Here is a 25,925-nt window from a genome sequence, read left to right on the forward strand (position 1 = left end):
GGGGAAGCCAAGGAAAGACCATTTGCAAAAATGAAAACTGTTCATTAGAACTGAGGAAACCTGTGACATCCTTCACATCCCAGATCCAAGTGCTAGATGGGACCATGGAAGCCAGTTCCATCAGAACCTCTATTGCTTGTAGGGAAACAGAACCATTAAGGGAGTATGGCTCAGCCAGTGTAACACAGCAGCGAGCAGTGTGGGTAGGCTAGCTCAAATGCTGATGACAGAATCCACTACTCAAGGACACCTGCTGCTTGGAAAGAACAGAACCTGGGCAAAGGCGTGTACAGTTACCTCCTTTGGTAAGACAGAAATGACCCAGTAGCCTCCGGGCCTCTGAAGGAAGGACCCAGGTAGTTAGATCACCAGCCCTCATCTGTCACCAAGTGACCCCTCAGCCACAGCCTCCCCAAATCAACTGCTCAGGTTGCCCTATCCTTCTGATCCACATTTTTCTTCTTCTGACCTAATGAGTTCTCAGATCCTAACAACTGCCACTAATAGGCTGCAAATTGCAAACACCAACCAGATACGAAAGACTGGCGTGTTCCAATAGATTAGTTGATAATTAGGCTTCAAATTCCTAATTAATTCAGTTTGAGACATGGTGGAGGATGTGCTGTGTTTTCTTTCCCCTTCAGAGGAATATCACAATTTATACAATGATAATTTTTAGAAATTCAGCCCCATAATTAGCCTGCTGCTGCATGGAGCTGGCCCTCATCTTCAGAGCACTGTAGCTCGGGTGCAATTACAGAGTAAGGAACAGAAACCCTTTGGAAAGGATGAGCACACACCACAGTCCTTTACACTTGGTCAGAAGGCCATCTTCCCTCTGGCCTCTTTGGAGGATACTGTGGGACTCAAATCACCACGGGTGGAGAGCTGCCAGAGGGAGGAGGGAGGGGGGATGGAGGGGGTAAAAGGTTGGTGGAGAAGGAGTCTGAAGGCTTCAAACCCTGCTTTATGCCCTGATGTCACTCTTGCTTAGCTAACTTTCTAAGCAATCAAGCCTCAAACCTCAGTTTCCCCATGTGTCAGTTGGAAACAGTTCGTCTTCTTACGATGTCATCAGGAAAGAACCAAACATATTGCCTGGTGATACCTTGTTTTGAGCAGTTAAGTATTCCACACGGGTAGACAATTTTTAATTATTTTTATATTTTGAGATTATAATGTAATTATATCATTGCCCCCTTCCCCTCTCCTCCCTTTAAATCCTCTCATATATCACTCCTTGCTTTCTTTCAAACTTATAGCCTCTCTTTCATTAATAACATATATTCATAGATACACCCTGCTCAGTCTGTGTATTGTTACTTGCACAGATGTTTTCAGAGCTGACCATTTGATAGTGGATAGTCAATTGGTGTGCCCTTCCCTAGGGAAGACTATTTCCCCCATTCTCAGCATTCCTTGGTTGCTTCTACAGGGTGAAGACTCATGAACTTTCCCCTTTCCTTGTTAGCATGTCTGTTGCTGTGGTTCTTGTTCAGCTAATGTTTGAGCAGTCATGTTGGCGAGACTTTATGGGTGTAGCTTCTGATACTCCTAGGAGGTATAATCCCACAGTGAATGTCTTGCTCCTCTGGCTCTTACAATCTTTCTACCCCCTCTTCTGCAATGATCACTGAGCCTTAGGTGCGCAAGTTGTATTGTAGATATATCCATTGGGACTGTGCTCCACAACTCTGTGCTTTGATTGGTTATGGTTTTCTATAATGGTCCTCATTCTGTTACAAAGAGATGTTTCCTTAATGATGGGTGAGGACTCCACTTACCTGTAGGTGTAAGGACAAACATTGAGAATGTAGTTAGTGGTGGCTGTAGGTTCTCCAAGATCCATGACTTCACTATCCCTGAGTAGTTGGCTAGGTTTCCAGTACCAACATGATCTCCTTCTGTTGAGTGACCCTTACTACGTCCAAAGTTTGTGGGCCACTAGTGCATGTTTAGGGTTATTGTGCCATGATTATCCTTATAGTGGTTCTTAGGTATCATAGCTGGGTAGGACTGTCAGTTGCTTCCCTCCTTTGGAAGCTTGCATGGTGCCTTTTAGTACCATGAAAACTAGTCCCCAAGAAATAGGCTTTAAGGTCAGTTCTAGCCTCTGGGCCTTGCATCTAAAGTGAATGGTGTCTTCAGCAACAGGGACTTCCCTAGGTTAAGAATTCATACTAAGAACTTCTTTGATAGCTGTTGGTATATGTACATGTATCATTTATGTGTATACACATGCACATACATGCTTACATATCTATTCTTAATTTACATTATATGACAACAGATGAATATTAATACAACACTGGACTCTCCATCAGTCCTTGATGGGGACAATGATGGAGATTTGAACAATGTAGTCCTTGGTGAGCTATTTCACTATACCTTCCATATCCCAAACTCATTCTTTTGAGATATAACTCACATTTCCTACTATTTACCCACTTAAAGTAAATAATCTATGGATTCTTGACATGTGCACAGATTTATACATTTCCACAATCAGCCTTTTAGAAATATAATACTTCTCTTAATTCTTTGAGAATTTCATGCAGTTATGTAATGTGTTCTGATCATATTTTCTCCCACTCTGTCTCCTACCTCCTCCTAGATCCACCCCCACATCTCCACCCATCCCATCTTTGTATCCTCCTGTGTTTAATGTTTTAATAACCTACAGAGTCTATTTTATGGGGCACATATACTCCTGGATAGGTCACCATCCACTGAAGCATGATTGACATACCAGGGGCCACACACAGACTTAAGGAAAACTGACTCTTCTTGCTCCAGAAGCCATCAATTATCAATAGTTTCTCAGTTAGTGTTGTGAACTCATAAGCCCCTTTCCTGTCCATGCTGGAATATGGAAAGATAAAGATTCGATCTCACTCGGGTCTTCTTCAGGCAACCACAACTGCATGGGTGCCTTGGTCCTGTCATGTTCCAAAGACTCTTTCACAGCAGTCCTCCCCAACCTCTGGTTCTTACAGTCTTTATGCCTCAGCTTCCAAAATGGTTCCTGATCTTTGCAGGATCAGGAGATATGATATCGATGCCCCACTGGGGGCTGGTTGCTCCACTGTTCTTGTTCAGAGAACACTTGTGCTCTGCACTTTGACCAGTTATGAGTTTCTTTGTTAACCACTGTCCACTGCACAAAAGACACTTCCTTTTGAGGTCTGTGAGCTGCATTAACCAATGGGGAATGACATGTCTTTAGAGGTCACTCATCTAACAAAGTGATAGTAATAGGTTCATCCATGGAGCCTATGAACCTCCCAACCTTCGGTTGTTGGCCAGATTTACAGTTTCTGGCATGTGTCTCCTCCTGACCACAATAAGTTTAATGTGTCATCATCACATGACAGAGAACTTCTCTCTAACCATTGGTCATCATTCCCCACATCACCCTTGACTCACACCTATCTTGCCCTTCTACACTCCAGCCCAAGACAGACATTCCCCTGCTTCCTGCCTCCCTGTCCTTATCGACCCCAGACATACATTTTTGTACCCTCCATCTAACTCTGATGTTACATCCTGCCCCTCCTGATGGCTCTGGAGGTTGATATTATAGTCATCTTTCCATATGAAGAAACAAAGGTACATTGACTTCCCTGGTGTCACCACATTTATGAAACAACTGAGATGGGCTTCTCCACAGTTCACACAAGCCCAGAGTTCATGTTCTCATTATTACAGCCTATGACACTGGGCATAGGACAATTAGAGAGATGAGTATAGGGGCAAGTTCCTGTCAAGAGGCTTGAATCCAATGACAGTAATAAATCCAGAATGAGAACTCAATAAGTGTCATTCAAACAATCCCTTCTAGTCTGGTAGAAGCTGAGGGAGGGATGTGTTCTGGTCTCCTGGTGTTTACTTAAGATCTTGGGGTCCAGAGAAGCCAGCCATTAATACCACCATTATGGCCACCACTAACTCCAGAGACGTTTAGAGTTAGAAGTTTTGGTCCATACAGCAGCTAGTTCACACCCCCAGGTTGATTTCCTCAGCCCAAGAAGAAATTGTTCTTTAATCCCTTGCTCACCCACACTGAGAAATCTGTAGACTCCTTCTGCAAGGCCTAGCTCGCCCACTCCCCTTCTCTCAGCACCATATGGGGTCACATTTGCCTCTGAAGCCTGTGGTGAGGGGGGGAGATAGTACAAGTGCTGTTGAGAAGAGTAGCTCTCCTATTGGATAGACCTAAGTTTGAATGCTGGTTTGTACTTATCAGCTGTGTAACATTAGTCAAATTCCTTACAGTCTCTGAGCTCCCATGGCTTATGTCTAAAAAGAGGTAAGGATATTAATTGCCTTCTCCAGTGACACTATGAGAATTAAGCAAGATGAGGTAGAGGAAGTGCTTGGAGTAATACATGACCCCAAATGGGCACTTAATAAATGTTGGTAATTACCACCATAATTACCATCATCAGTGTTATCATCATCATTACTGGTATTCCTATCTGGGGACAAGATACCATCTTTGAGATCCCTCAGGTGCCTCCTACATCAAGTCTCATCTCCTTGTTATATGCCACCATAGCCCCAAGTACCTTCCACTTACCATAATTGAGATTGGGAAAGCCACAGAGATTGTATGACGCCTACTTTGCTGTTAATCTGAAGCACGCAATGGCAGCACGTGGCTTGTTTCATCTACTTCTGACTTCCCAGGGCCTTGGAGAGGGAGCTACAAAGAATGGATTTCTTTGAAAAGTCACTAAAGAAAGACACAAAGGAGTGAAGGGGTGATGCTGTGAAGTGGTTTCTCAAGAGCTTTGTGCTTGGGCCTCATGTACTTAAAAAACAACATTTTGTGTCTGATAAAATAAGCAGAGAAGGGCCAGAAAATGGCTCAGCGATTAAAGCCTCTGCCAAGGACTAGAGTTGTATCCCCAGAAAAAGTATAAATGCAGGTGGGTGTGGCAGTCTCGCAAGAAGGAGCTGGGATCCCATGAGCAGGCTGGCTAGTGAGACTAGCCATTTCCAAATGCTCTGAGTTTGATTGAGAGACCTGGCCTCAACCTGTAAAATCAACCAGCAATAGGATTATTCCTGACATCAACCTCAGGTCTCCACACGCGCATTCTACATCTACACGTTCACATACCCACATACATGTGATCCCACACACATGCAAACACATACACACACATGTGAAAATTGGGGACCTTTAGGCCCAGCCCTCTCAGGTTCTTGAAACCAGGCGGAGGGCACATTTTCACTCCCATGCTGATGTGTGGGTAGGTGCCTTGTCTTGGTCTTTCCTGGATGTCCTGCCCCACACCCGCAGTGCCTCTTCTCTAATGTCATCTTCTCATGACGTCAGGGCAAGGGCTCTACAGCAACTGTCCATATGAGATGCCCCTACCATCGCTTACTTGGAAGCACTGAAGGTGCCTTAAAACTACATCCAGCAGGTGAGCAGAATAGGTGCAACTGTACCTACCCCTTGCCTGTTCCTCTTCCCACAGGCAAAGAGCAAACAAGAGTAGGAGGGAATGGAACCCCAGGAAGTAATCATTTTCTGACTGGCCTGCTATAAGGCCTGCTTCCTCAGATGGATTTCATGTCCCATTCTGTAAACTTTCTCAAAAGCCCATGTCTAAGGAGATCATATGTCCTAGGAGTGAACCTACTGGTGTGTTTTCATTCATAGTTATTCTCAGTAGGTTTCAAATTTACCATTTCTTTAGATTTTCATCCATTTTGCATCATGTATTCAGTAGGTACCTACTATATGTGAGGGCCTGAAAATGAATAAACCATCATTTTAGAAAAAAAATATGTTCTTCTGGAATTCCTGCCTGACTTTCTCTGCATAGTAATGTTGAAACTATATAGGAAGATACTGGTTGAGGTCCACCAGTAATTCTAGACATAAAAAGTTACCCTGTGCCAGAAGAATTTTAAAGGTTGAACTTACTCTGAAGTTAGTTAGGTCAAGAGTCAACCACAACCACAATCAGTTGGACACATGCAGGATCAGTCTGCTGTTATGTTTGCAGATATCCGAGTGTGCAGGTGTCTTTCCCTGACTTCAGAGAGGATTGGGTAAGTCAACCCTAGGCTTTTTTCTGATGTGGATGACATGTCAGTTAGCTGGCATTGGTACAACTACAATAGTCCATTGACTTGTTAAATGAAATGCCTTGAAGGTTTGGCTTGTTAAGGTGGCTAAAATGGAAAAATGTGGAGATTCTTATGCAAAGATATGGGTGCTTGAGGACTAGTCATCAACTGAAGACTATTCCACAGGATTCCCTTTTATCCATATTCCCCAGCATATACCTGTGTGATTGTAGAATTAGAGATCAAAGCTGGAAGCACCCTTAGGAGAAAAGTAAGCTTTCCCAGAAGTCTCTGCACCTTTGGGGCTGAAGCTCTGTTTTCAGATGGAATCTTGGGGAGAGTCTTACTCTGTAAAAGATGAAAAGCAAGGCTGCCTTGGCAGGCATGAGAGTCGGAAGGTGGGCCTCCATCTTTTATTCCTTCACCAACTGCAGCATGGTGACCTCTGCAGCTTGTGCCTTGGACATATCTTGAAGGATTATTGATCTGACAGATGTCTTTGATAAATCAATAACCACTTGCCTGTACAGATGCCCTAGAGCAAAGAGCTCATGAACTTCAAAGACAGGACAAGAAGTTATGTGATTATCCCCCAAACTCTCTTCCTGGGGCTTTTATCTCTGACCTGGTTCACAATAAAACATACACAGAAAGTCAGTCCAAAGACCCCTTTAGTCCCTGAGACAAGAGGTGAGGGCGGGAGGTAACAAGATTGACGCTTGCAAGGAAATCAGGGACAGAGTAGGTTCTGTTGTTTCCTCTGTAAATTCTTAACATGCCACCCTGCACCAGGCACTGTTTGTGGACCCTGTGGGGCTGTGGTCTTGCTTTTGAGGAGCACCTGTGGTCTCTGTCTTTGTCTGTCACAACCACAGACAACAATGAGATGCAGAAAAAAGGGACTGAAAGGCTAACCCTCCAAGGGCAGCCTACATCAGAGGCGCTGAAGATAAGCATCCTGGTCTCCAGGGACCTCCTCCCTCATGTGAAGCTGAGGCCCATTCCAAAGTCTCCCACACAAGACAGGAGATGAATGAATAGGGCGGCAGAAGGCTGGGTGCACAGAGGTTGAAAACAAGCACGAGAGTCACCTTACTCCCTCCTTCTCTCACTAGCCACACTAGTTTGAAAGAAGCCAATCCACTAAGTTTTCTCATTCCCAGTTTGCAAGTGGTAATAGAAGGACCTGCTTCTTGGTGTGGTTATGAGAGTTAAATGTAATAATCAAGGCACGGCCCCATGGCAATGCCTGCTACCATGTTTGGTTCTGGCTGATTCATGCAAAACACAGTGGTTGCTGTCATCACTTTAACAAAAATCCGTCTCCCTTCAGATCTGACTGTTCATCTGTCTAGCCCACCTTGCAGAGCCTTAGAGAACAAATTTCCCACTTCTTTCCCATGACAACCCTCCTGAGAGTCGAGCACATCCTTCGCCTACCCTCTCAATCTTCTATTATGTTTCAGGCTGATCCTCTCTGCTCTTTCCAAACCTTCCTAATATAAGGAGACTTTTCAAACCACACACTTCTGTGACTGCTCTCCCCACAGAGCTGTCATCTGAGATTTTTCTCTGACAATTTGGGGAAATTTTGACATGTTCAACCTGTGCCATTCAGAGTATAAAGTACAAATTTATGATTTGGTCTGATCTTACCTCTTCTTGATGTCAAGGGGCTGGGATGGAAGGGTCTTTCCCGATGTACCCATGTTGGCTTAATAAGCCTTCATCTTGACGCTGAACCTGAGCACTGCAAGAAGTTCCTTCTCCTTTCTGCTGGGTGTAGCGTGTGCTTAGACAGGATGATGAGGCCTGAACAGTGTGTGGGTGACCCTCTTTTAAGGATCTCAGCAAAAACATAAAAGGAAGTCGAGCTTTGAGGCCAAAGCTTGTCAGCCTGAAAGTGCTATGTTGTGGCTGCAGAAATGAGATGGCTCAGTTGGTAAAGTGTTTGCCTCAAAAGCCTGAGGATCTGAGTTCGATCCCCAGAATTTACACTAAAAAGCCAGGTGCTACTGTGACTGGAATCACAAAACCTGCTATACTCACATTCTGATCCTCCACCAAGTTTACGCTCAGGCCCTGGGCATGGATGAAGGATATGGTGCTCATTTCAAGGCTCCAGAAAAGACAGTACTTGTGAGCTCTCTGCACAGCCAGGCAGAGAAGGTTGTATCCAGGAGAAACCCAACACCCCTGCTTACAGGCCCCTGTTAAAGACATGCACTCTTGCCAGGCAACATTTGCTCTGGGCTCCTAACCCTCTGCTGTTATCAGAAGAGTTTTGGCCCTCTTTGACTGAGGTAATGGATGCACCATCCTAAATCTAAACTCTTGTGTTCCCTCCCTCAAGGACTGGCAATGCGACATGTTCATGAAGCAGTCAAATTGTGTGATTAGGGGGTTCACAGAGGCCTTTGAATGAGATCTCAGCAGAAACTGGGGTGAATTCATTCAGTGACTTATGCAAATGAGCTCTTGGGCCTACTGTCCAGTTCCCTTCAGGCTGATTATGGGATTAAGCTGGACCATATTTACAAGACATTAAAATGAATGTCTTGCTTTGGAGGGGAGCTAGGAAAGATTTAAAATAAGCCCAAGGGTAGCTCTAGGTTGATTGCCTAATTTTCTTTCATTTCCCTACAGCACTAACCCCACAATCCCCAAAAGGTGGTTTGGATAAAGTTAAGTCATGTACATGAGGTGGTTATTTTAGCTACCACCATCATTTTTATTATTAATTATGAACTATGCTTTAGGACTATGCTGCAGCCTACGGCTGTCTCTCAGCCCCAGGCTAAGAGATGGCAGAATCAGCTGAGCGCTCTAATCAGATTAGAACATTCTTCAAATGCTACCACATCAGCACCACTCCATCCTGTGACTTCACTGCGTCTCCCTCTTTCAGGGACTCAAAATGGCACCCAGCCAGAGAGCACATTAGCTTTATCTGAGGTTGTTGTTTTCTAGTGGCATTGGGGGGGGGGAGTGTATGACAAAAGGCCTAAAATATAATGAACAAAACCCTGCACTTTCTCATCTTTCCCCACACCTAGTTCTGGGGCCCAAACCAATCCCAAACTTCTTAGAAGTATGAAGTTACACCTTCACCATATTTGGTTATTCTGGCCATTTCTTCCACACATCTACACAACATGCCTGCGCCTCTATTCCTTGCCTCATTCACTCAGTGTCATCCATGGCTCCCACTAACTATGTGATGAAACAGTCCTGACCAACCCTTGAGTATACCCAGCCTCTCCTTAATGAGAAGGCTTCTGCTATCTTGTTTGATTCTTTTGATAATTATCCTCATAATTCAAATGTATTTACCCTTGCATTTTGATTCACTGATGTTAACGTTTTGTCAAAATGAGGATCTCCTGCTTCCTTCCAGAGCTGTGGGCTGACAGTCCTTAGGGTTAGCTATTCTACAAGCACCCTCACATATACCACGTGGTCCCTGTGTCCCTCAGATTAAGAAGCATCCTTAGCCTGCACTTCCTTAGCCAGGTCCTCTGCCCTTGCATGAAGATGGGAGGCAGGACATTCTGTGCATGTTGCCTGTTTGTTGGTCATGCGTGAAGCTGTGATATAGAAAGAGGTACTGAAGAAGCACACAGAAGCAGGGCAACTCAGCTACCCCAGGAATACCAACTTCCCAGTGTCTCCAATAGCTGTGCTGGAATAGACCTCTAGGTAGCCAAGGCTGACCTTTTAATTCTTGATCCTCCTGCCTCCTGCCTCTACTTTCTAAGTATTAGAATTACAGGCGTGTGTCGCCAACCAATTTAGATAACATTCACTCTTCAAAAAGAAGCACCTGGCACCAGGGCTAAGGGGACAAAGAGTAGAAGACCTAACTTTGGTTGACAAGTAACTTGAGAAAGCAAACACCTGTAGCTTATGTCATTCTTTTTCAACAATAACAGTGTTTAGAACAATACACTCAGCATTTGGGGATGTGTTAGCAAATATTCAGCATGGCTTGAAGAAAGTCGTGGCAGTGAAGTTTCATAGCTAAAACTTTTCAAGAACTGTAATTAACAACATGGCATCCTTAAACACATTAGATAATAGCATGAATAAGATAGATAAAGAAAATGCACAAATTACTAAATAGTACCCCCATGGGTTTTTAATAAAATAGAAAAGGAAATTGGAAAATGATTTAATTAAACCTATTTAGTAAATGTACTGGGGGAAGAGACTTAGCTTAATTTCATAATTCCCTGGCAGGCAAAGAGCTAATGCCTTTATTTCCTTTCTTAATCAAGGCCACATTTCTCTACTGACCAAGTCTACATCCCTGCACTGTGGAGAAAGCAAGCCTGGTAACTGTAAGAGTCTAGTTTCCCCATGATTAAGACATCCTAGGAGTCAGTGTTAGCTTTCCCAGCATGCAATCTTGCACTAGAGGGGAGATGTCAGCTCTTAGATGTACACTGACCCCAAGTGGCTTCCTGGTTTTGGTTCTCCTGGTGAATGTCACAATATCTGTTCTTTCTCTGGGTTATGGGCATGTGGTTGGAGGGTTCCATCAGCTTGATTATGTGTGACCCTGGATTGGCTCCACTAACATTCTCATCAGGCTTGCTGGTGATGAAGCTGAGCTGCGTTCCTATTTGAGCAAATCACCATTCCTCTTGGCCTTCATTATGCTGGTGAGGGAAAGTCAGTAGGGATGCCCAGGAGCTGGTTACAGATTGCAAGTGACAGAATCTGACTGCGGGAGATAATTTTCATTTCATTCTCTCAATAGCTATTTTGCGAACAAGATGTTCTTTTAAAAGTCTCTAAAGAGTATGGAAAATCTCCTGACTGTGTACTGGCTCTTAACCAATGGGAAGACAGCTGTACTCATATAGGGTGTACCACCATCAAATGTGGGCTGGGTAAGGAAGCAGAATTCTGATTTTCCCTTTAAGAACAGCTGGCTGGTACCATTGCACAAGCCAGTTACCTCTGTGTCACTCTGTGAACTGTGGTACAAGTTAATCTCAGCTGATTAAAATCACTCTCTGGCAGCTGTTGCCTGCTGGTCATGTTTCCCCTGACTAATTGGCACACCTGCTTGAGGGACAATCTCTAGCTTTATTCATTCTCACAGTGAGAAAGAATTGAGCATCTGCCCTGGGCTGGGCATGTATGGAGATGCTAGGTGCTAGAACACATCAGTGAACAAGATGGAAGTTGAAAATGTTCCCTACTATTTCAGTAGTTAGCATGTCAATGGAAAGAGAGAGGACAAAAGGGACAGCGAGGGAAGAAGATCTCGGTGGTGACAGGTGCTCCAGAGAAACAGCAGACACAAAGTTGGAATGGGCCAGACTGAGTGCTGGAAGAAACTCAGCTGGGGTTCTCCCACAAGCAAAGCCCAAAGCAAGGCTTCAGGAAGAAGCAGGTGCTAAGTGCCAATCCCGGAAACACAATAGGAATGCACATCAAAGAAAGCAAGGCAGACACTGAAGCATGGTCCCAAGAATTCCCACCCTCTCTTCATCTTTGGATGTCAGCATAGACCATTCCATCAGCTTATGCACCAGGCAGAGAATGCTGGGCTGGCATCTACTAAGTTTGCAGCTGTCACTAGTGTAGAGCTGCCCCTGGCCATGTGAGCTTGGCATGCCCAGCCTCCTCTTCATGCAGGTGGGGTAGCAGGTGTTTGCAGTTAGTGCATAAAATGGAATAGTGGTGTGTAACAGAAAGTGGAAAGAAACAAGGCCAACAGTGTCAGCTGCGGGGAAGTAACTGGCTCTTCAAATGAGAGGACAGGAGTGAGTTCTCTAGAGAGATGGTGTGCCTAAGATCCAGACCATGGGAAGGAGTCAAGAATAGAAATGATATTCCAAGACGGGAAGCAAGGACAAAGGCTTGTGGGGCTGAACTAGGGTTGTCTATAAAACGAGCTCAAAGGGGTCACAGACTGCCAAAGGCACTGGTGGAAGTCAGGGAGCTTGGAAATACTAAACCTGTTCTTTCAAGAATTTGATGTAGACAAGCCCTGGGATCCTGAGGTAGAGCCAGGTCCAGGGCTTGGGCCTCAGCTGCCAACTGTGGGATTTCCCATCTTGGACACACATCCTCAGCCTCTTCTCCTAGTCTGTTTCTGTTATTAAGATTGGGCACTTTCTGTAGGCCATGGAAGCAAACAAGCATAAGCTTTATGGGCCCTGCTCAAAATCCTGTAGTGCAGTACTAATTATAATGGAAAAAGAAAGAAAGGGAAAAGGTTTACACAAGTTATGTGTGACCCAGCTTGGACCACTATCTGACTTCATTTCCTACTAGAAATCATTCTTACTATTGCCTTCCAATCACACCAGACCCTTTGCTATTTCTGGAATATTCCAAGCAGCCTCCTATCCCTGCACCTCTGCTCAGTGTATTACCCCCCTCAGCCAGGTATTCCCATAACTCACGCATGGGACTATGCTATACTTGTGCCAATAAGACCCCACAAGGTGCTGATCTGGACCACTCTTTCCAGTACTCTCTCTCCATCCACAAACCCACTTTATCTCTCTTCATAGGCACACAGCTACTCCAGAGCACACATTGATACACAGCATTTTGTGTGTGTGTGTGTGTGTGTGTGTGTGTGTGTGTGTGTGTGTGTGTGTGTGTGTGTTTACTTGTCTAGTGTCTGATTTCCCCTATGAGAACATAAGGTCCACAAGGGAGGGAGCTTGAAAACTCTTAAGTTCTCAAAATAGTATACTTGGTGATGGTGAGTTTTGAGGGAGGGGGGGTGACTTGCTTAACAGAAGAGTTTAGCTCTGGTCCCTTCTCTGTCACTAACTAGGTGAGCAGCTTTGTGGGTACTGACCCTCACTTTCTGTCTTAGTTTCTGTATGTGGCAATCAGACACATAAGCTGTACCTTATAAAGGAAGGAAGTAAAATAAGGCCACAGATGTGAGAGTAGTGTACCTTGTTGAATTTATTATATAAATGCAAAGCTTTTAAGTCCTTTTAAGTTCAAGGCTTCCTGGCTTTGGTTGGGTTTTGCTGAATTGGAAGAAAATTCCATTTGCAATAAAGAATCCTCCATGGATGTCAGAGGTGGACAGGCCTCCTCCGGGAGTACCGGTCCAGTTCACTGTACATGAAAAAGCACAGTGAGAGGTGAAGGCCCCCATCAGAAGCCATCCCCTTCCAGAGACTTGCTGGTGACCTTGGGCAACTTGCAGGCATTTTTCCCAGCAGTCTTCAGATGTCTCTTCTCACCAAAGGTAAAGAAGGATAGTGAGCAAGGACAGCCCTTCCTTCAAGATTTTCCCTTTGCTTCTTATATCTTGTCATCTTAAGAATTTGGGATATCCAGATGACTCGGAAGTAAAGGGGCTTGTCATGCAAGGCCAGAACCCAAGTTCAATCCCCAGAACCCATGTAGATGTGGAAGGAAAGACTAGTCTCCACACAATTGTTTTCTGACCTGCACACACACACACACACACACACACACACACACACACACACACACAGAGAGGAGAGAGAGAGAGAGAGAGAGAGAGAGAGGGACATAAAACACACAGAGAGAGAGAGAGAGAGACAGAGACGGAGAGAGAGACAGAGAGAGAGAGAGACAGACAGACAGACACACACACACACATAAAACACACATATACACACATGCTAACACACACATTACACACAGTCACACACACAAACACACAGAGAGACAGACACACATACACACTCATATACACACACATACACACAGTCACACACACACACAGAGAAAGAGACAGACACACACACACACATATATACAGGCACATACACACAGTCACACACATACACACACACACATACACACACACAGCCAAGCACACACAATGTACACATAGTGTCTTCCAGACACAACAGGGCAGTTGCACATATGAATTCATAGTGGTTGTGACAGAATACATAGCACATACACACTTTCAAGCCAGACAAAACTCCAATATGAAAAATGGGAGGTAGGCACAAATTCCCTCCTCTAACCCAGAAGTTATTGGCAATTGGTAGCTGCTGGGAGAGTCAGTGATCTTGAAGAATATGACACCTGGTAGGTTGGTCACGCTTCAGGAGTTGGCCCCACACACAGGTATATGTGTAGCATGAATTGGGCACAATGAGCTAAAAAATATAAAAGAAGACACAAAGTTAAGTGGGTTTTGAAGGGTGGATCCAGGAGGAGCTGGGGGAGGAGTTACTATCATCAAAATAAACTATATGGAATCCTAAAAGAAATAATAACAATAATGATAAATAATAATTTTTTGAAATCCCAGCCATTCATTGATTGTCAGTCTGGGTGCATAATGTCTATTTTATCTTTTCCCTAATCTCCAGACTCCATTGCATAAACAAACAAACAAACAAACAAAAACTCAGCCCAAGGTAGTATGGGCCAGTTCCCATACATCTCGGGGTAGGGGTGTGGAGTGCATCCTCAGGCAGGCACTCTTGGTCTCTATGTCAACTTTATGTAAAAAAAAAAAAAAAAATCTGTGAGATGTAACTCAAAGGGGGCAAGACACTGCTGTCTACATTCAGTCTGTTCTGCCTTGTGGAGCAGGAGAGAAAGCCTCCTGAGTTTGCACTGTGGTGACGTGGACCTGCAGACATGTCACTGTGGTGTCATGGACCTGCCTAGGCAACATGTTTGACTCTCCCCTTTCCTTCCTTCACAGGGTTTCATGGACATTGACTTAAATAAGTTCAAGGAGAGTGGAGCCAACGTGACCGGTTTCCAGTTAGTGAACTACACAGACACCATCCCAGCCAGAATCATGCAGCAGTGGAGGACGAGTGACGCTCGAGACCACACCAGAGTTGACTGGAAAAGGCCGAAGGTGTGAAAATGGATACCCATTTTTTTTCTCCCTTAATCAGTCGCAGAACACTGACGCACGGCAGTCTTTAGAAAGGAAATGGGATTTTTATTGAGCAAAGGAAAACATAGGCATAAGGGATCAGCACCCCACCCCCCAACATGACAGAGGTCAGCAGCCCAGGACTGTTACATTGATGCACAGTCAAAAAATATTCCAAATTCTTGTTCTGTTGCCCTCAGCATTTGACTTCTGCTATATGGCACGAGAAGGCTGCATAGACTTCAGTCATGATGTCTGCATTCTCCCAGTATTTGCTAGTTGATTTTTGTCAGTGGGACAAAATACCTGAACAAATCAACTCTAGGAGGAAAGATCTCTTTGGGCTCATGGTTGCAGTGTGTGGCCAACTGGCTCCATTGCTTTTAGGGTTGTGGCAAAGCAGGAACATCCCAGTGAAAAGACACAGTGGAGGGAAACTGCTCCTGTCAAAGAATCCAGGAAGTGAAGATTCTGGAAGGGGCCAGAGAGAGAGAAGCTACAGCCTTCAAAGGCAATACTCAGTGGCCTACTTCCTCCAAGGAAAACCCTACCTCCTGATTTCCATTACTTCCCAATGATGCCGTTATGTCTATTGGTGGTTTATAATACATTGATTATGTCAGTGTCTTCATGAGACAGTTGCTTTGTGGGTTCAGTTCATTGGTGGGTTCAGTTCAGTTCATTGGTTCAGTTCATTGGTGGGTTAATGCATTGATTTTATCAGCGTCTTCTCCACACAGTTGCTTTGCCACAGCCCACTCCTGGGGACTGTGACTTTACCAGATGAGGGGTTTTCTTTGGGGAGGAAGGAGATACTTCAGGCCCAAACCATAATACAGCAGGAGAATGAGAACAGGAAGCATAGCTCTGTTCTTATGAACTCTTTTCCTGAGACTGGGGAATGGCTCAGTTGATAAAGGGCTTGTTGCAGCCAGCTGAGACTCCCAATACCATGTAAAAAGCCATGTGTAACCCCAGTGCTGGGAAGACAGTCTTGGGAGGATCCCTTGAGCTTGCAGGAGAGCCAGTCTAGCCAAATTGGTGAGCTCCAGGTTCGGTGAGAAACCCTGTCTCAAAATTAAGATAAAGAAAGACCGAAAAGCACTCCTGATGCTGACCTCTGACCTCAACACATGCACATAAGCATACACAACCACACATACATGAACATGTACAAACACAGAACTCTTCTCAGAAGTCACTAGCAGATCTTACCCACCGCTGGCCCCAAGTTAGAAAACTGCCTTTAGCTGGCTGCAAGGGAAGCCAGCAAATGCTGTTTCTACTCTAATTAGGGCCACCATCTTTCTTTTATCTCCAGCAGTACAAGGGATTGAAATTAATACTTCATGCGTGCTAAGCAAGCACTACAGTTCCCATCCTTATGTCACCATCTCACGGAGCACAAGAAAAAAATGCCTCTTTATAGATGAAGCCTCCGTGAGGTGACATGTACTCACCACCTCTGTGTGCCCAGCTGACCATCAGAGAAACTTGCCTGGAGATGCACAGCTGCTCTCTACCTGGGGCTGCAGCCAGCCTCTCACTCCTCAGACCCAGAGCCAAACCCTGTTTTATTTGATGTTCAATACAGCTTGTGAATGTGGAAAGCAGGCCGTGGGTCTTCTAAGTCAGTTCATATAGCATGGCAGTGGCTATGTGCAACACTGTGTTGAGAAGTTTCTGAGGCCAGCTCTGTTATCTGGGATCATCAGTGACTCTTTGGCCCATGTTTCTAGGCTGCTTGGTTAATTTTGTGAACTTCAGTCTATACAGATGGGGTGCTTCCCATCCTACCAGTGATCAAACCAACTTAACTCTTCATTCTTGAAGACTCATTGCGGTATCTGATTAAACAAAAGTGCTTCAAAACAAAGATTGACTTTGATGCAGGCTAACAAATTAGTTGATGATCGGCTACCCAAGCCAGTTTCTAAGTGTATTTTTTTTCTGAGAAAATAAAACAGGCATAGTGATGCATACTTCTAATGACAATATGAAGGCAAGAGAATCAGGAGCTTAGTATCATCCTGGACTACACAGAGAGTTCCAGGCTACCCTGTCTCAAAAGTATAAATTAGAAGGGACTGAAGAGGTGACTCAGCCAGTAAAGTGCTTACTGTGTAAGCATGAGGACCTGCCTTTGGATTCCTAGCACCTGCAGACCAAGTTAGGCATGGCAGCATGTGCTTGAAATCCCTTTGCTGGGTAATCAGAGAAAAGAGGATCCATGGGGTTTGCTAGCCAAGTTCCCTAGCCAGTTGGTGAGCTCCTGGCTCCATCAAAGACTTAGTCTCAAAAATAAGATTGGGAGCAATTGAGGAAGACCTCCAGCCTGCATGTACACACGAGCACGCACACACACACAGAGAGAGGGGGGGGAGAGAGAGAGAGACAGGGAGAGTGAGACAGAGACAGAGACATGGGAAAAAGGAACATATATACACACATGACCACAAATAACAATCAAGATCAGGAAATCAACTAAGAATTGGAAAAATACGTTCATCCTATAGCTGTGCAATGTGTGTCTTATTACTGGCTAATAAGACCTGTTTTGTCTCATTTACGTCTCAGCTGCCCTTTGGTCAAGCAAGGAAAACCCTTAAGTGTTACCATTAATCCACAAGGAGAGCTTATAGAAATGTGTGCCTTACTGTGGAGTAAGCCACACAGAGATAATTGGGAGCTTGCTCATCCTGGAATATTGTTGCCTTTATTGTTAGAAGAGATGGTGGGGCACACAGCTCTTCTTGGCTCCGGGTTGTTGACTCCCATACAGAGGAAACCAACTGACTTTCCATGTATTTGGCCTGCAGACATGCTGTATTTAATCTATGCATTTCCTCCTAATTAAACCAAGATTCCTCAAATCACAAGACTGAACACCAAACTCCAAAATTCTGGCTTGTCTTTAAAGGTTACAGCTGGTCATGATAAATTTACAGCTCTGGAGAGCCCACTGGCTGGGCAGACCCAGTGAGCAGACTTGTGAGAGAGTTGGAACATCTCCCTCCAAAAGTTTCTAACCACCCACCCACCACATACTTCACGCACCAGGCAGCCATCCCCCGACACAGACCCCCCCAGCCCACCTTTGTGTCAGCTCTCTCTGACACCTGCCTGTCTGCCTTCCTTCCCCAGTACACATCTGCTCTCACCTATGATGGTGTGAAAGTGATGGCCGAGGCCTTCCAGAGCCTGCGGAGGCAGAGGATTGACATATCCCGCAGGGGAAACGCTGGGGACTGTCTGGCTAACCCAGCTGTACCCTGGGGCCAAGGGATCGACATCCAGAGAGCCCTGCAGCAGGTAAGGCTGGCAGCATCGACTTCAAGCAGTATGTATAACTTTAAAATGAAGGGTGTGCCTGGAGTTCAGAGTGACCACTACAGTGTTCATGTCAAATGTATGGAACTCAGGTCAAACATGGGACAAAACAAACAAAGAGACTGCTAAAATGTGATATCTATCCTTGAAGCATCAAGGCGGCATTCTCTGCTTAGGAATTATGCTAGGAAAAGGAAGGAAAGGAGAAAGAGAGGGAGGGAGGAGGAGGGAGGGAGGGAGGGAGGGAGGGAGGGAGGGAGGGAGGAAGCTACTGGAAAGGCACTGATTTCCATGATCATAAAAAGGACTTGCTAATACGCAGGGATGCAGGGTGCAGGGGGCTAGCTGATCAGGTGACATGCTAATCACAAGAGCATGAGGACCAGCGTTTGAATCCCCAGCACCCAAGTGAACACTGGGTAGATGTGATTGGCTATTGTCTATAATCCCAGCACACAGGAGGCAGGGGTAGGATTTCCACAGTGGGATGGTTAGCAAGACTAGCAGAACTTGTGGGTTCTGGGTTCAAGTGAAAGACCTTACATCAATATAGAAGGTGGAGAGTAGTAGGGGAAGACACCAGGCTCTGGCTTCTACATATAAATCTACACATGTGCATATGTACCCATCCTCACATCTGTACACACACACACACACACACACACACACACACACACACACACACAGCATGCAAACGAGAGAGAGAGAGAGAGAGAGAGAGAGAGAGAGAGAGAGAGAGAGAGAGAGAAATGCTCGGGGTTGACTCTGAACTGTGAGCATAACCCTGCAATTGTCTTTCTCCATTCCTTTCCTATGCGTGCACATTTCATGACTCTATTGTTCATCCTTCTGACCAGACATTCTCACATCTCAGCACCACATTCATCAATTCTGTTTGCACTTGAACAGTGGGAGAACAAGAATAGAAAACCCTGTCTGGCCCAATCGATTGGCTATGCAAAGGACTAGGAGGCAGAATCCAGATTCCACAGTGGAGAGTATAAATATTCAATTACTAATATGTCTGCTAGGATAGCCGGGTGAGACAGTGGTACATATGGGTGTATGTTTGACATTCCTGCTTTAGAAGATTCGGGGGATTTTCCCACTGCTTGAATATTCTTTGAGGTCCTAGAAGTTTCAAGAAATACTGCAAGACCATGTTGTGAGTCTCAATTTGCTAGTACACAACATTGCCCCTGGTTTCCAAAGAGTTGGTGGGAAGAAGGCTGCACTAAACCCAAAGGGAATGGCAAAGTATGGGCACAGAGAGGAACCCATAATGGCAACATTCTGGTATAGTTGTCCTTCAGAGCCCACCTTTCCCACCCATTGGCATTCCCTGGGTGAGGCCAGCTCCACCATTAAGCCTGCATCCAGCAGAAGGTGGAGTTGGGCTCCCAGGGGAGAGGAGCACATCTAAACAAAGAGATACATGAACACAGATGTTCATCCACACGCGCACAGCTCTGCAATATTCACAACCTGGAGAAATATTAGGAAAGAGCCTCGGCAGCTGGTCCCCGACCTGAAAAAGAGCCCTGTGTGGCAGAGAACATGAAGTCACGTCCTCCAGACTGAAGTGAGGCAGCAGACCTTCCGATCATGGCAGGCATCTCTAGGTCCTCAGCTGTGTCTCTGCCCTCCCCTGTCTCTGTGCAGGGCAACCTCCAGGTCACTAGGCAGTGACAACAGACACCAGGCAGGTTCGAAAATGATTACCAAAGAGGCAGTGCCCATTCCCAGCTTATTTAAAATGCTTTTCCTGATGGCTGTCGAGACAGATCCTGTCTACAGTGTGAGGCTGGCCTCAGATGGTCCCAGGGACTTGCCCTTGGCGCCACAACCTTCCAGCTCCTCTGCCTCTCCCATCTTATTGACATCCCTGAAAGCATATTCTGACGCCATCATGACAGGGACAAAAGCCCAGGAGGCAATGTGGAGTGACAGGCAGTGGTCTGAATCAGGAAGCAAGAAAGACAACCCCCAGGTCTCTCTGAGCAACCTCAGACTATCCATCAAGCTCTCTGGTGGCCCTGCTTTGCATAAAGAGGAGGCGGCCAAGCAGACAGCACCCAATATCCCAGCATTCAGAAGGCAGAGGCAGGAGGATTGCTAGTTTCTACCTAACATGTGCTACATAAGAAGTGCTGGGGAGAAAAAAATACTCTAAGAGTACATTCATTTCCCTTATGGTCTAACTCACATCTTTCCACTGTAATATACTCTCATCTTCTGCTTCTGCCCTAACAGGATTGGAGGGAGTTAGTTGCCATGGTGAAGGCTGATAGCTTACTCTGTTTTGGAGCTGAGGCAACTATGTGCCTGCCTTCCATGGGTAGTTCCCCAAAGCTGACTGTGCACTCCCGGGAGTGAGGGGGACTAAACACTAGGGACAATTAAAAAAAATCAAGTCCAACCCACAGGAGACTCCTTCAGTCTCTTTGATGAACAAACAAATCAAAATGTTCCTTCCCTAAGACCATCTGCCCAAAACAGACTCCTTTTCAAGTCTGTGTGAATCACCCAGAATCAGGAGTTTATTGCTAGAAGAGACCTTGGAAATCACTGGCCCAGTTTTCCCCTCACTTTATGAGATGGTAGACTAAAGCCGAGTGCAATGGATAACAAGTAGTTTATTAAGTAATAGTACTCACGCAAGTCCACTCAGCCAGGCAGCAGAGAGCGAGAGAAGGGGCCCATGTGCGTGCCTCTAAACTACTTAAACCAAGCGGGCATGGTCAGTAGTACCTCTAAACAGGATTTCCCCCTACAGTAGACCCAGAGTGCCCTATGATGCCTCCACAGTGACAAAGCTTAACCACAGAGGTGGAACCAGTCCGCTGCCCAGGGCCCCTCATTCCATGCATCAGCCTATCCTGTGACCCAGTAGGTTCCACTCTACAGTATTAACCCCTGGAGCCTTCACCTAGCCACAGCCATTGTCCAGCCATTTTGCCTTCCAGACCCACCTCTTTAAATAGTCACACCATCAGAGGAAAACTGCCACCAGAGCCTAGGTAAATCCTAATGGCATCTGGTTTTTTGGAACCCAGGGATCTGGTCTGGAGCTTCTGTGTCTGCAGCCTTTGGATCACACAATACAAAGGAGCAAGCCCCACTATGGCTAAGATGGTGACATCTGGAGTCCAGCACAACCTGCTTGGCAGACTAACATGCTAGGAAATCAAATCCCAAAACTAATTGTCATGATAGCAGTGATGTAGCATGGACAGATAGCACGGGCTCTGAGCATTTAGTGTATTGCCTCACTAAATGCTCCACGGAGCACAGTAGGACTCAGGAGTTATTAATTATAAAATGAAAAGGCTGAGCTTCAAGAAAATTAATAAATGTCCTCACGTGATACAGCTGGCCTATGGTGACACATACAGAGGATGCTCTGTAGTCCAGCAGAGATGACCCATATCAGTGACCCAGCCCAGTGCATGCACATCTCTCAACACTGAAATTCACCCCCAGAGAAAAGTGAAACTGCCCCTGCCTGCCACCAGGAGAGATGTTTAGGATACTGATGTAACCTTCCAGTCTATTACCTGGATGCCACAGAGATCCAAGAAGGGAATACCCTGTGCCAGCTTCCAATTGGTAAAAAGAAAAAAGACCGAAGGCTCAAGTCATGTTCTTAATGTGTAGAAAGTCATAGACCTTGAAGGATGAGTAAAGAAAAAACTCTCTGGGCACTTTTTCTCATAAAAAGATGCATGTGTTACTATTTATAGTTCACCATGGCCAGGAGTTGAGGAAATGTAGATGGTCCTAGAAGCCTAACCCAAGCCTTCAAGTTCAGAAAGCTGGGACTGATAATCCCTCTTAGTTCTTGTTTGGGCCATAATCAAGTATATTCGAATGAAGGATGGATGGTACCTGGGCTGGGCTGGGCTGGGCAAGAGCAGTCTCTGCCTTTCAGTACTCAATGTCAAGGTTCAAAGACATGGAAAGCTCATGAACAGTAATAGGAAGATGTGCAGTGAGGGCTAAGCCACACAGTGAGCTCTTGATCTTGTCAAGGGCAAGGTCAGAATACATAGCTTCAGTGTGGACATCTATAAAGCTTTCTGTAGGAATACAACTGGGTTCATGCAGCTCACTATTCAGCCTGGGACAGGGAAGAGAGGGAAGAGAGAGAAAGAGAGAGAGAGAGAGAGAGAGAGAGAGAGAGAGAGAGAGAGAAAGGAATGGAGCCCCATGAGAGAGCATTTGCACAGCCTGGTGTGCATGAGGCCTTGGGTTTAATTCCAAAAACACTCATGATGCCTACATAAGACTAGAGTGAGGACACAGGTATATGTGTGGATGACACACTCAACCTCTAATGGAATGTGGAAGGAAGGAGCAGGGTTCACATCATAGCCCCAGCCAGCACTGTCTGGATACCATGCAATAATCACTCATTATTTTACTAGGACTGGTTCATCTGCTCAAGGGACTCAGAACTCTTAAATGGCCACTCTGGCTTCTTAGAAGGCTCAGCATGGTGGGTTCTATAAACCCTGAGTCCACAGCCATTCAACTCTCCTTTGGGCAACTTCCTGCATCCATCAGTGGTGGGAGTTGCTATTGACAATTGGCAAATACTCTTCAATTGTCAAGGTCTAGTGAGTTACCTCACCCTCTACCTAGTCCTTCTGTGTGCTTCCCAGTGAAACACAACTCAAGAGGAGAATGTCCTAAATGAAGTCAGTAGGAACCTGGCCCCATGGTCAGCTGCTCACCCATCACCAGCCCTCAGGCAATGTGTAACAGAGTACTTCCTCTTCAGAAGGATCCTGTCAGCTTAATTTACCCATTACTTTAAGAATTCCCATTACTCCTTAGATTTCCTCACAACAACATTCCATCCCTGGCTCCTTCCCTGCTCCTTGGCTATAAATTTCCCTTTGCTCATCCCCCTTTTCCATCAGTTTGTAACTGAACCTAAGTCTCTCTCCCACTGAAAAATCTGATTGCAAGGAACCCTGAACCTGGTACAATTGCCCTGGGTAGACCAGCACTCCTAATTAGGCTTTAATAATTATTTTTAATATGTCTACAGTAGTAGACATTAACCACAGCTCTCAGGCAGGGAAGAAGGCACTTACCTAAGCATCCTGTTGGAGACCAACTCAGAGCTGGCACCAGTTCCATTTACCAGAAAACCAAGCCAAACTCTCCACCCTTCCTGCAGGCAGTTGGCAAGGACAAGGACAGCTCTAGGAGTTCCAGGAAAGGAAGAAAGGAGAGATGACCGGCACCATCATCCTGACCTCACTCACCTTAGGGTTGGGAGGGCTGTCTGCCTGGATCACAGAATGGTAAATGAGGACAACAGTTCTAAAGCCCAGTTTCTAGAAGCTTCTTCTACTCTATGTTACAAAGGATTTGAGGCACAGGCTTTCAGCCTCCCCTTGTTCTGTCACCATGTCAGCTCTGTGATGTGTCCTCTCCCATCCTCTACCTCGATGGTTTACCTCCAAGGGTATAGGTTTCCCTGAGAAGACATGAAAGGCTTCAGTTACTCTAGGAGTCTACTGATTCCCATGAATCTGCAGCCAAGAGTCATCAGCTGTCTCCTCCATCTTGTCTGTAAAATAGATAAAATGATTGCCTGTCTTGAGGCTTCTGATGAAGTTCCTGGAGCAACACCTGGAGGCCTCTAGTCCCTAGAACTTTGAGAGTGGGGTCATTGACCTTGCTGGAAACTGAGGCACTCTGAAAAGACAATAGCACCATCCCCACTTTTGTCAAGAGTTGCCTGCTCTGCCCTATTGTAAGACAATTTGACAGGCCTTCTGCATTTAGTCTATTCTCCATTCCTTTTGGCCCATTCTACACAGTATAGTTCTGCTATCTTCATCTTCTTCTTCATCTGAATAGTGTTCATATATGAACACTAATGTCCAACACAACATTCTAGATATTTCTACTATTTAAGAAGGAAACACAGAAACAGTTTCAATGAGGAGCCTATAGATACCCTTTGGAACCAACAGAGACTGTCTGAAAATGCCCAGTGGGAGGCTGTGAGTGCATCAGGCAGGCATCACAGACCACACTGTGCATGCCTGTGTGGCCCACTGGAGTTGAGTGTAGCACTCATGGCCCCTCTATAAGAGGCCACTTGATATCCAAGGTACACACATCAGAAGATATCAGGAATTCTGGATTTCAGATCTGCCTCTGATGCTTATTTGTGACACCTACTCCCAGAACTATGGCTTTTCTCTGTGAAGGGAAATCATAAAATCTAAACACCATACCTCATGGGATTCCTGTGAATGCAGATGAAGCTCCCTAAGTTTGTAATGCTTGGGAAATGATGGCAGGATTGGGGTCATCCTTAGTAACAATAAAAAAAAAAAAAACAGTAAACTTGTTAAGCGTTTGCAAGGACAAAATTTTTGTCATAAAGTATCTTATTTACCCTTAAATTAAACTTAGCATAATTAACTCAAACTGATCCACCAAACACATAAGAAAACTGAGTGACATGTGATGTCTTATTGCCAAATACATTTAAAGCATCTATCTAATTATCCTTTATCAATAAAATCTCAGGAGTCAGATATTGGGGTAAGAACCTGAATGATCAGAGAAGCTATACAAAATGGCTAGTAGCCTCCTATCTCTTTTGTTCCTCCATCCAAAAGGGCTGAGACCCTCTCTAAGCCCTGCCCTACTCTTTCCTGTGTCTATATGTTCTCAGTCCTCCAAAACCTCTATGGTTACTTTTGGTCAGCTAGTAGCTGGTTCCACCCTCTGATCCAAAACAAACTTTATTGTCAGTCTCAGGAGTGTTAGAATGCAATCAAAGTATCACACAGCATTCATTGATATTTGATACTAGTGCCGAAGAGCAGGTGCCCATTTGTATGGTTAGTGATGGTTTTTTCCTTTTTGGCCAAGATAGTCTAACATACAATCATCCATATATTTGTCCCACTGCCATCTAAATAAATTACTTAAACTGAGACCCTGGAACCAACCTATGCACCTTGAACCTGAACCACTGGGAGAGATGAGCATGGGTCATGTGGCTGTATTAGTTCCCTTTCCCTTGCTATGATTATATAAGGAAGAATTTATCTACTTGGACTTACAGTTCCAGAAGGATGAGTCCATCATGGCAGAGAGACATGGCAACATGTGCTCCCAGTGCCATTCTTTCTTTAGCAAGACTGTACCACCTAAACCTCCACAAAAAGTGTCAGAAACCAAGTATTCAAATACATAGGCCTATGGGGAACATTTCCCACTTAAACCACCACTATGACCAAGGTGAGAGGAAGGTGAAGTCACTGATTCCTTTCTAGTATTCTTTGTGGCAGGATCCAAGTTTTGTTTTCTTCATGCCAAGCCAGGATGGTCCAGACGTTTCCAGGAGTGGAGATATCTCCATCTTTCAGATGAGAGAGAGCAAGGAGTTTGTATAATTTGCTCAGTGTCTTGGGCCTGTCATGGCCTCCCTACTGAGACTTCAAACCAGAAAGAGATGAAAAGGTCAGCTTTAAAACACACACACACACACACACACACACACACACACACACACACACACACACCAGCTGTACTCCCTGACCACTGTCTGAAAGAGAAAACCCTGCATGCCTTCATTCCAGGTTATTGAACAGGGAGAATATAC

At 45.2% G+C, this 25,925-nt stretch overlaps 1 protein-coding gene across 6 annotated transcripts in view; it reads left to right on the forward strand.

The window, feature by feature from the left end:
* Gria1 (glutamate ionotropic receptor AMPA type subunit 1) overlaps window positions 1-25,925 on the forward strand; it is a 322,505-nt gene that overhangs the window by 189,375 nt on the left and 107,205 nt on the right. For 5 of the 6 annotated variants that reach the window (XM_027427448.2, XM_027427447.2, XM_035447766.1 and 2 more), the window contains 2 exons: window positions 14,771-14,932; window positions 18,098-18,265. In XM_027427448.2, the coding sequence (XP_027283249.1) occupies window positions 14,771-14,932; window positions 18,098-18,265 (330 nt within the window). The remainder of the gene's footprint in view (window positions 1-14,770; window positions 14,933-18,097; window positions 18,266-25,925) is intronic. The other variant, XM_035447765.1, reaches the window with a different exon arrangement.

This window comes from Cricetulus griseus, chromosome 7, assembly GCF_003668045.3.
Source record: "Cricetulus griseus strain 17A/GY chromosome 7, alternate assembly CriGri-PICRH-1.0, whole genome shotgun sequence".
Taxonomy (NCBI): domain Eukaryota; kingdom Metazoa; phylum Chordata; class Mammalia; order Rodentia; family Cricetidae; genus Cricetulus; species Cricetulus griseus.